Source organism: Vulpes lagopus, chromosome 8 (genome assembly GCF_018345385.1).
Source record: "Vulpes lagopus strain Blue_001 chromosome 8, ASM1834538v1, whole genome shotgun sequence".
Classification (NCBI taxonomy): Eukaryota; Metazoa; Chordata; class Mammalia; order Carnivora; family Canidae; genus Vulpes; species Vulpes lagopus.
Window position 1 is genome coordinate 132287394 of NC_054831.1, and position 11779 is coordinate 132299172.

General features: G+C 45.2%; 1 protein-coding gene across 2 annotated transcripts in view; it reads right to left on the reverse strand.

The window, feature by feature from the left end:
- KAZN (kazrin, periplakin interacting protein) overlaps positions 1-10998 on the reverse strand; it is a 785323-nt gene extending 774325 nt beyond the window's left edge. For both annotated transcript variants that reach the window (XM_041767723.1, XM_041767722.1), the window contains exon 1: positions 10853-10998. In XM_041767723.1, the coding sequence (XP_041623657.1) occupies positions 10853-10888 (36 nt within the window). In that variant the 5' untranslated portion in view covers positions 10889-10998. The remainder of the gene's footprint in view (positions 1-10852) is intronic.
- Positions 10999-11779: the final 781 nt, after the last annotated feature.

Below are 11779 nucleotides of genomic sequence, written 5' to 3' on the forward strand. Positions count from 1 at the left end.
TCCCAGTTAGAAGGCTTGGGTAGCTGTCAGACCCGACTTCAAACACTGGCTCTATTGCTGCATCCGTTAGCTCTTGCTGCGTAACAAACCACCTTGAGACTTGGTGGCTTAAACCCACCACCATGTATTATTTCTTGAGAGTCGACAGAAAGATGGTGATTCTGCTGCTCTGGGCTGAGATCGGCCCACTCGTGCATCAGTACCACAGGAGGTCAGTGAGGGGCTGCCTGGCCTGTGACAGGCTCAGCAGGGAGATGCCCCTCGGCTCCATGCGGTCTCGCCTCTGCCAGGTGGATAATGCAGACTGTCCTCACGCCAGAAGTCAGGCTCTGAGGGCATCTAGAGTCCTACTCTTCCACCACATTCTCTTGGCCAAAACAAATCACAGGCCAGCTCAGATTCCAGGGGTGGGAAAACAAACCCTAGTTCTCAGTGCGAAGGGCTACAGAGGCATACTGCCGAGAGAGGAAGTAAAGAACTGCAGGCATTTTTGCAATTAAAGCAGCACAGCTACTCACTAGATATGTGACCTTAAGTGAGTTCTCCTCTCTGGGCCTCATTTCCTCATCCATAAAATAGGGGAAATAACACATTCCTCACAAATGAGATTTGGAGGTAAGGTAAAGTCCTTAGCAGAGGGTTTGGCACGCAGTGAGAACTGAATGATCCTTTACTACTTTTCTTGTTCATACCTCCCTGCAGTGTAAGTTTACCTCTGTACCTGTTTGTGTAAGCTCAGGAAGCATTTGTTGAACAAATTAACCATGCACCTGGCTTGAATGACCAGCTAGAACAATGGGATTTTAATGGCTCACCGTGTTTCTAGAGCTAGCACAAGCACACACGTCTCACACTTGGTCACGGGCCCATTTGAAATCATCCTGTTCAAGCCTGACATAGAGCCCTCTTAAAATATATCCTCCAGCTGCTCAAACACAGTCTGTCCTCTGTGCTTGGAGAAGGGCAGGAGAACACAATTCATGTCCCTCTAAACAAACTGACTGGTTCAGTCTTTCCAAAAGAGAATGTGCATGAAGCTTGCTAATTAGGACATTTCAGACTCTCATTTCCAAAGGATCAAATACCGCCAAGAATTATGCTAAGAAACCTTTGGCTACTTTGCTTTGTTTATGTGGTAGATTGATTGTATAACTGCCCTATGCTTTATACATCTTTTTGGTCGTGTCATCTTACACTGACTCTGGGTTTGGTAAATTGGACTCGTTTTGGCCAATAGAATAGTAGCAAACTTGATACAAACATACATCGGAAAAGTGATTGTTTTGTCCACTTGTTCTTTTTCTTTTTTTTTTTTTAATGGACCCCTGTCACCAATATGAGAATATTCCAGAGTTAGCCTGCTGAATGGATAAAAAAAAGATATGTGGAAGACGGCTGAATCATGCCATCCAAGGTTCTCTTAGACCCACCAGGCCCTAAGGACCACAAATATGGGAGTGAGACCGGTCAAGACGACCCCTGCCTGCCCATATTAGCAAAATACCCAGTCAATCCACAGACTTAAAGAGGGCAATGAAAAGTTGTCATTTTTAAACCACTTGATTCTGGGATGATTTTTTTTTTTTTTATGTGGCAGTACTTAACTGATACCAATCCACGCCCTGATTTTCATTATCAATCTTATCATGAGCCTGTTTCTTTTTCATATACTTTATGAGGAAAGAGAAAGAGACTGTAGGTGCATACCAGTAAGCCAAGATAAGAAGGGCCATTCAGAAATTAAGTATCCTGGCTACCAAGCTGGCTAAAATGACTGCGTGTATTTAAGTTCACGAGTAAGAAGAACTTGGAAGAGCCAAGACAGCATCTCACTATTAAACTGCTTCTAAGTGTGATTTACTAAGAGAACAAGGGAGTGAAGGAACGTGAAATATTGGTTTGTGCCGGCATCAAGGAGATCCGCTGGCTCTACTCCTAGACCTAACATAGGATGGGAATGATGGCGCTCGGCGAGACCATGCCTCGGTTTACCTGGCTGCTTTACAGGGACTATTTGAGTTTCATGTGACTACCAATATCTCTGCAGAGGAATTATTATTCAAAGCATAAGTTATTTTGGGAGTATAATTCTATGGCATCTGTTTGGCTCTCTACTATCTGACTAATGGGTGGGAGCCACAGCATTAAAAAGTAGCAAGTTGGGGATCCCTGGGTGGCGCAGTGGTTTGGCGCCTGCCTTTGGCCCAGGGCGCGATCCTGGAGACTGGGATCGAGTCCCACATCCAGCTCCCGGTGCATGGAGCCTGCTTTTCCCTCTGCCTGTGTCTCTGCCTCTCTGTGTGTGTGTGTGTGTGACTATCATAAATAAAAAATTTAAAAAAAAAACTTTCATTAAAAAAAAGAAAAGTAGCAAGTTACTGATACTAAAAGTCTACTGTGGAATTCCATTATGGCAATATATATATATATATATATGCAATGAAATGACCCTTCTAATTAGGTCTCATTTAGACTAACATCGGTTTACATTTCCTGAGTGCGTGCCACCAGGGAAGGAAGGCTTTACCCATAGATAATCCATCAAGTTACTAATCTCTAGGTGCCTAATTGAGAACTGACTGCCCGCCAGGTCCTCTACAGCAGCTCTTCTATTACATATGAGCAGGCCCCACCTCTTCATCTCCAGGTCTGCATCTTCCCAGAGTTGCCTTCGCCCATCTGGCTCCCGTGTCTCATGTAGCTCACACAGCTCTGACGCTAGCCTTCCTCCATGTGTATCTCTACATCCACAGCATCTCGCAAGAAAAGACAGAGATCCTGGTTCCTCGGTGGACACCCACAGGCAAAAAATACAAGCTTCTCTGTTCCTGGGGGACCAGTTAGAATTTTCATATTCTCTAAATTAAATGTAAATTTCTGGAATAAATAATTTGCTTAGATCTTTTGCCACATCCCAGGGGATCTCTTTCAGTTACCTCATGGAGTAGTATTAAATACATACAACTAAATTAAAGTACAAATAATATGCAGTAATGCACGAGTAGAGGTCACCTTCTCCCCCTCCTCCTCTCTCTCCCTGAAGATCTCAGCTGAAATGTTGCTGTGCTCAAAGAGAAAACATTTGGACCCTTACCTAAACTGGGTCTTGATGCATCTTTAAGACAAGTATTGAAACTCGTAATTATTCGTTTACTTATATACTTAGAGCTACCCGCCCACTAACACAAAATCCTTGAGGGCAAAGATCACTTCTTTTGCTCTTACTGTGGTTCCACACAGTCTAGCACAGTTCTTGGCACATTACAGATGCTCAATAAATGATGACAAAAATGATAACTAAGATATATCTTGACGACCAGTTATGATTAATTGTAGGGCTTCAAACAAAGTGATTCTGAGGCTGGAAGAGTTTCATGATCAATGAAAAAGGTAGCGTTGGTTCTAAAAGAGTGTTTCTCAATGACTACTCTATTGGCGTTTGGAGCTGGATAATTCTTTGTCATGTGGGGGGGCCATCCTGTGCATGGTAGGAAGTTTGGCAACATGCCTGGCCCTGACCCCACCAGATTCCAGTAGCACCACCACCCCTGCGCACCAAGCTACACCAGCTGTGACCATTAGAAATACCTCCAGATATTGCCAAATGCCTCTGGGTAGAGCAAGAATGCTCCCCTCCCCTCTCGGTGGAGAACCACTCACCCAAAGGGTGATGGCAGCATTGGGTATTATTTTTGGAGGCAGATACCTGCCAATAGAACTACAGGACACCATGAGGAGGCTAGAATATCAGAGGTGGGGGGGGGGCTGTAATACCTTTTATATTCCATTTCAAGGTTTTTGAAAAACAAGTTCTTAGAACCCTAAGTCTTCTTAGAGTCTGAAAGGGTAGAGCTTAGCGTTGGGAAAGCACTGCATATTTATTAACGCTAAAAACATTTTGAGTTAGGAGTGCTGTTGGACGTCTGAAGCCAGGTTTTAATCTGCCTCTTTTCCCAAATTACACCCCCACTTTCCCTCTATTGAATAACACCTTCAGGAAGCAAATACACTCTGAGGGTCACCACCTACAAGTAGGAAATCATTTACGCTTGCTTCGTGATGGGCTGGATGGAACAATATACAAAAAAGTCTATTTTATTAAGGCTTAATACCCAGTTTTCAAAATAGAGATCATACTCAAGAGGAAAAGAGGAGAAAATGCTGGCAGAGGTACTTTGTAAACAGTAAAGTGATCTGCAAACATCAGCCACTTCCTTCTCTGGGCTTCCATGGCCCCCACACACGCCTTCCTGTATTTATCACAGGGCACTTCAGTGTCTGATCACCTGCCCCACTGTATCCGGAGTCTCTCCAGGGCAGGGCCAATGTTCTGTCCCTCTCTGTCCCTAGTGCGCTGCCAAACCCCACGCTGGGACCCAGCACCAAGCGCATGCAAGTGGAGTGCACGGTGGGTTTATTATCACCCCCATGTGCCCGGCATCCTGTCTCCCTCCTTGTGGTGACTGGCTCCCCACATGGCACACGATCTAGGTGGGCCCATCCATCCCTCAACGTGCACACCCTCCCACGGTCCATGGGGAAGAGGGCCCATTGACCTAAGACATGCCAGTCAGACTCTTCTAAGAATTGGAATTTGGACCAAAGAGACACCAAGAGAGAAGATGGTTGGAGCCAATTTATCCCAACCACAGCGCCCTGAAGCAACTTCTCTTTAATTCCTGAGACCTAATTCTCCCTTGCTGTCCCCTTGCTGTCCCCTTGCCTGTCTTTCCCGAGATGTGGTTCTCCAGCTTCTCAGAAGGTCAACCCTATTTGCTTCCATCAAATGTTACCCTTGTTATTTTTGTTTTTTTCAACTAACATCTTCTTTCGGGAAGATAGTAGCTTTCTCTTTCTAAAAAAAGAAATTTATTTAAATTCAATTTAGGTAACATATGGTGTATTATTAGTTTCAGGGGTAGGATTTAGTGATTCGTCAGTTGCATGTAACACTCAGCACTCATCACATCACCTGCCTTCCTTAATGCCCATCATCCAGTCCCCCCATCACCCCACTCACCTCCCCTTCCCCAACCTTGTTTCCTACAGTTAAGAGCCTCTTCTAATGTGCCTCCCTCTCTGTTTTCTTCTTATTTTATTTTCCTTCCCTTTTTATGTTAATCAGAGCTGGCCTTTGTTCCTGACAACCAAAGAACCCTATTGAAGTCCTCACCCCTAACCTTCTTTCCACCATTTTGCTGCTATTTCAGATTCCCTTGCTACACCATGGACCATCAGCTATCAGAGGAGCATAAATCCTAGTTTATTGTCATCTAAAATGTAATATCATTGTAATAAACACGTAGCATCTAAAAATGTGGCATAAAGTTTCTGTGGTGTGAAAATAAATTCCCAAATTTCCCTCTAGCACCATATGGACATATCTGTGGAAGCTCCATCAGTTTGATAGAGACGATTCCATGCACACAGGACCCATCCTAAGAGATGCTCCTTGCCTTCACAGCCCAGCCATGGACAGGAGTCCAGCTTTTCCTGAGTCTCATTTCCAACTGTACCCAGATCTTTGCATGGGAAATTCTGAAAGCAAATTTCAAGGTTTTAGAACCTTCCCTAAAATCCTGCCTTATGGGTTTTACAAAGATGGAGGAGACCTCAGAGGAGGTGACCTTTCATTATTAGTATAAAAAGTACCTAGACTCAAGCTTATCAGAGGAGCAACACTGCAGTTTTATGTGTCACCCTCTGTTTGAGCCGGGAAGGTGACTGTAGAGGCTCTGTAACCGATGAGCTTGTCCCCAAGCCTGGCAATGCCTACCAGTTACATTTTAATTTATTAAAAAAAAAAAAAAACCTTTAGAAGACCAATATCACCACAGCACAATGAGAAGAGGGCTCGTACAAGTTATGCAAGAAGTCGCAAGTGAAAAAAAAAAAAAGAAGTCGCAAGCGTTGGACCTGCTGGTGCCACAGTCTTGCATCTGAGACAGGAGAGCAAGCGCTGCCTTTCCAAATGCCCAGGACAGACGGTACCGGGGCACAGGGACTGCTGGAGGAGATAAGCTGAGACTCCTCTGAATAATCACCTCACCCCCGTGGCTTCCTGCTTAGCTGAACTAAACTCTTTAGCATCCATTTAAGTATTTCTTTCTCCTGTGACCTGTAAAAGGTGGAAATCTGACAGCATGAATAGACTTGAACACATCCCCAGGTGATTTTCTTTGGTGGAAAACTTTGCCTCTTCGCTGTCGCTCTCATGTCAGAGCTGCTTCTTGGCTTTGCCACAGGGGTAGGGACATTGCCGTTCTTGCTCCAGTATGGGGTCGCATTTCAAAAAATACTACAAGAAACCTGTCCTCAGGGGCAGGGGGTGCTACTAACAGCCACAGCCAGCATCTGTGACCTTGAGAGCCACCCACCCTTCTGGTGCCTCAGTCTGTGTGACGTCAGGGCAAGATCCTTCCTAGGGGGGTTGTTGACAGGGGGCAGTGAGGGCATGACCTTGAGGCCTGCTGCAGCCAGAAAGCACCAGATTTCTGCACTAGTACTAACTACCAGATCTGTGCCGTGAGCATGGTGTGGGCTTCAGAAAGCACATGGAGGGATGGAAAGTGCTAGAAAACAGAGAGATCCTCCTTCCAGTGTATGGCTGTCATGACTGTGTATCAATTACCTGACTCCTAAGGTCTCCTTCCCCAAAACAAGCTGAGGAGTCATCCCTCCCTCCCTATTTGTTGGGAGCCTGAGCCAGTTTTCCTCTGGCAGGGGCCCTGCTCCAGATCACACTTCCCCATTCGAGGCCAGTCCAGAGAGCGACAGTGTGTGCGGCTCAAACGGCCGCCAACTCATGGTAAATTCGCTCAGTGTTGCCGGAAATCAATCAGAAGGCATCATCAACCGCCGAGAGTGGTTTTCTGGACCATCCTAGGACAGAAAAATCACACTACCCAGGGGGCCATCACACAGAGTCTTGGATCCTGGCAGGAACCCCGTCTGCCTCCCGGCCCCCAGGCTTGTCTCCTGCTGCTCACCCCACGTCCTGCTGCTCTTCTCCCTCGCGCTTGGCAAGGGGAATATGTGGTTTTGGCAAATATGCTTTCAAGTGCCCTGAACACAAATAAGAGAAAGAAAGGCTGATGAGGAAGGGAAAGGGGAGAGGAAGGAAGGCTTCTCACCTACCACTTACTTTGCCAACAGGGAGAGAGTAGAAGCGTAGAGGATGAGAAGATGGGAGGAGAGGAGGGGATGGTGGGGTGGGATGGAGGGAGGAGAAAAGAAAAGGAAAAGGAAAAGAGAAGAGGAGGGAAGAGCCGGGAAAGGGCAGGCCAGAGGATGGAGCGGACTGCACTGATGGCCCTGCCAGCCCTTGACTTGGGCCAGGCCGGAAGCACGCGCTGGCGCAGGGAGGATGGTGGGGCGGTTAACTTTTGTTGTTAAAGTCTTGCTTCCTCCCTTCCTAGAGACGGGCCTCTGGGAAGGGTGCATCGGGGCCCTGGCCTTGCTCCTGACAAGCCCTACCTTCAAATCCAGGCTGTTCCAGGGAGAAAGGCCTGGCACGCGGCGCTCCGCACCCCGGGGCCCGGGCAGCAGAACCCGGGCCCTTCCTCGCTGCCCTGGCGCCGAAGGACAGCGCCCGGGGCCCACAGAGTCTCTGCCTTTGGGTGTCCAGCCTTCCAGGAGAGGATCTTGCTGCCAACAAAGCGATCTTATTGTTTTCCCAAGCATTTGTTCACCTCTTAATAAATAATGATATTAGGTCTTTGGGGGGAAGGAGGAGGGAACTGCCAATAGGAGATTTAATTTGCTGTAATCAACCCCTCTTAGCATGCAGAGTCACACAGGACGAGTAAAAGAATTAATCTCTACCAGAAAGAACTGCCTCTTCGGTGTTATGAATCTAATCACTCATGAGGCTGAGTTGGCACTTCGGGTTTAGCCAGAGCTCCAAGGAACAAAACCCACAAGATCGGGCTTCAGATGTGGTCTGAAGGGGACATGTTATTGAATTGGGGGGGGGGGGGCGGCTGCGGACTACAAGGGGAATGGAACGCGAACAGAGGAGCCCTGCCTCTTTTAGACACCCCCGAGATGCTCAGATAGACAGTTAGGGAATTTATAAACAACTGCAGGCCTCTGGGCTGCCCGCGTGAGACGTTCCTCCTTGCTTCCATTCTCCAGAATGGACTGTCACACCTGCCAATCACGCCCGGCACCCCTATTATACTTGGGAGATGTGTTTGCGCTGCGCCTACTGTTTTATAATCCTCAGAGGTAGAATTTCATAGCCCAGCAATGCTTTTGCCTTTGACATTCTCCTAAGCAGGATTTATTGCTTCCAAGACAGATGTGACTTGAATCGATTATGCCTTTTAAGCGGCCTCCAGATTCTCTGGAATACTTTGTGCCTGACTTCATTCAACTCGCAGGCTGATGTCAGAGCATTTCATCATAATCTAATGCTATTAAGAGTCCTCTGGGTGTGGAAGTGAGCAGGCTATTATACCAACCAAGTTAAGGGATGTGGTTACTACTCTTGAGAAGCCTGCGTCCTCCGACACGCAAGCCAATTGCACATCTATTAATACCACAAAATGCAGCTGAAGGGAAGGGGCACACAGAATTTCTATTCACATTCTGTTGACCTCCCATTATTGATGAACTCAGAATATGAAATAAGTACATTCACTCGTCTTTGCAATTGAGGTAAGAAGCAATGTCAAACCATGAACGGAAAATCACTGAATTTTCAAAAATGCTCAATAGACAGTCTCCTTAAAAACTGTGTATCCCTAGCTATCTCCTTCAAAACTGAAAACCACACATCACCCCTGGCCATACCCAAAATGTTGGGGTGCCTTAGCATTTTATAAGTTGGGCAGCACTAATCTTAAACGGACAAGCTCTGAGCCTGAGGGCATTAAGTAGCATGAGTCTAATTGACTTTAGCCACAGACCTAGAGATAACCACAAATAATGTTTCAAAAAGTTAGTGGTCTGGGGAGAAAAGAAATGAGGGTGGTATTTTTAGACCAAACTAATCACAATTTGCCTCATCCTACATTAGTCTGAAAGACAAGAGGGAAGAGTCTTTGAGCAAAAGTAGGCAAACAAATGATGGGTCCAAGACACCACAGCACTTCTGCTACCTGACCTTCTGTTTTCTGCCCCCTCAGGAGGACTCAACCCACCCTCCTTTTGGAGGCATGGCTTTAGGGGAATATCCACCATACCCTGCTCCATTTCATCTGGCCATGTAAGTGAGAAGATTCCAGCAGGCATTGACTGGGGATCAGGAGAGAATGAGATAGTAAGACGATCCTACACAGTAACCACATTTTATGGGATATTCTAATCTCATTAGATTTAAAAAAGGGGTAAATGGTGACCAACACCATGAAGGATGACAGTTGTCAAATGGATCCAGCATTGCAGGCGGGGGGGTGGAGGGGAATGTTTTCTTAAGCAATATTGAACACTTCTGAAATCCCGTTCTAGACATGAGTGAAGGAGAGAAAAAGAATGGTTTTTTATCTTCTCATATTTTGCAAACTAGAGTTTACACAATATATCTGGGGAATTATTTAGCTAGTTCCCTTGGCTGGTGTGTTAGCTATAGGATTGGGCCCAGGCACTGAGGAAAGCTAATCCTTTCAAGGACAATTTGCTCTCTTTTATTTGGTAAATTGTTCGAATTTCCCCTTTTTTGCCCCAAGTCTTAAAATTGGCTGTTAGAACTTCAGAAACTTTCCTTTTTCCACCAGGCAGGCTCAGGAAGAAAGGAGAAGTGGAATGGGCTGCTCATAATAAAGGGGAGAAGGGAGAACAGTGAATAAAAATGAAAGGCTTTGCATAATTTGGGTCATCTGAACAGAGGGCCTCAAAACTCCCATGGGGCAGCTTCCGGCATTGACAGGTGAGAAACGCACCAAAGCCCTGCCAGTTAAAGTCTTACTGGTACAAGATACCGGCTTCACGATTGATTTAAAAAATCAAACATAAAACACCACCATGGTAGAAACAAAAGCAAAGAAACCACAGTTCAAAATCTGATACAGAGCAGAACACAGGAAACCACCAACCACTCTGACCTCACTGCTGTCGAACAGAAAACAAGCTCAGGAAGAAAGCTCCAGGGCAAACTAATACAAAATCACCAAAACCAAAGAACATTTTCTGAAACATTTCTAGATACTGAGGGGGTAGACATGACAATAAAATCTAGTTCGGCTTGGCTTCACGAACACAGCAAACTACCACTTTTCCTAAAACACCTGGTGTTTGCCTACCAACATATCTGGAGAGACCCACCAACAAAGCCAGAAGGAGTATATCGATTACCTTTAAATATTTCAATAAAATAGTGCACGAGGAGAAACCTTGAAGAGGAATCTCAACAAAAGCATGCAATGAGCTAAATCCCTTCTGTAATTAATTCATTGTGAGCATTAAAACACACACACACACATACAACAGTGCTGATTCGCTTACTGGTGGTGCATCAAATGTACCAAAATATTCATTAGCTGCTCAGTGATGCTGCTTGGGATCCGTATCGCTCCACTCCAAAGCATTTGCCAGCTTTGATGCCTGCCAAGTTTGTATGTAAATGGATTTTCACTTTTCCAAGGCTAATGAGAGATCTGTTAAATTCTCAGGAACAACACATATATTCTTTTTAAGCCCTATTACTTTGACTTAAAACCAAGCTATTTCAATACTAAATCCCAAATAATTCCTAATCAGAAATCTACCACCCTGTATATCAGAATGCCTGCTACGTGGCTGTTTATCACAAAGGCAGTTTCCAGTAAGGGTGGTGGTCGAACAGTTTTGCACAATTTCTACCAAAAAGAAAACAAACAGAAAGATACCACGGACTCGTCAATCTCTGTACCTGAGCATCCATTAAGAGGTGTCTCATCAGTATCATGGAACTCTTCAGAGTCTCTTTCTCAGTGGGTAGAAAGGGGTCTTTGTCCTCTTCTAGCGCCTTCGACTTGGTGACAATAAAATGGGATATCTGGTCATTTAGGGTGTGCAGTGACTGCACAGCTACAAAAAAAAAGAGAAAGAAGGAGAGAGTGATCAAAACAGGTAACTTTCAAAGAGAACTTGGCTAGTACTTTTAAAGGGAGAACTAGAGGTGTGCGTATAAGGTACAAGCCATGGAGGTACTGAGAGACCAGGATATCCACGAAGCTCTTCAACACATATGTTTAACAGCTAACAAGTATTTATTGAGTGCTCACCAAACACTAAGCCTATACGGAGTGCTTGGGGGTATAATGGCAAGCAAAGGCAGACACGGCGCCTACCCTCATGGAGCGGCCAGTCCTGTTGAGAAAACTGAAAAGAAACAAGTCAGGGAACACTTCCCTGAAGATGACTTTGTGGTAAGTGTTTATAAATTACAGAGATTAACAGGGCATGAGGGGACAGTCCTAGAGTAGATTTACATTTATGGTAATAAACTTGGCTACTTTACCTCTAAGCAGATGGCCTCCATCATTAAAGTACATGAAGGGACAAAGGCCATGTTTTCCAGTCAGTGCTGCATGTGTGCTGGGAGGATTATTATTTCTCTGTAATTCACATAGCGCTTGCCATCTGACCTGTTATAAATTCAAAGATTCATTTATCTATAATGCTTGTTGCCTCTTTCTCTACAGTCTCTACAGTGCATTCAGGAAGAGCAGAGATTTTTTAAAAAATCTTTGTGTATGGTGATATCCCCAACAACTAGGGCAGTGACTAGCAAATAGGAGGTGCTCAATAAACATTATAGAATTTCTTTATTTCTCCTTGAATTCAAATTTCTTTA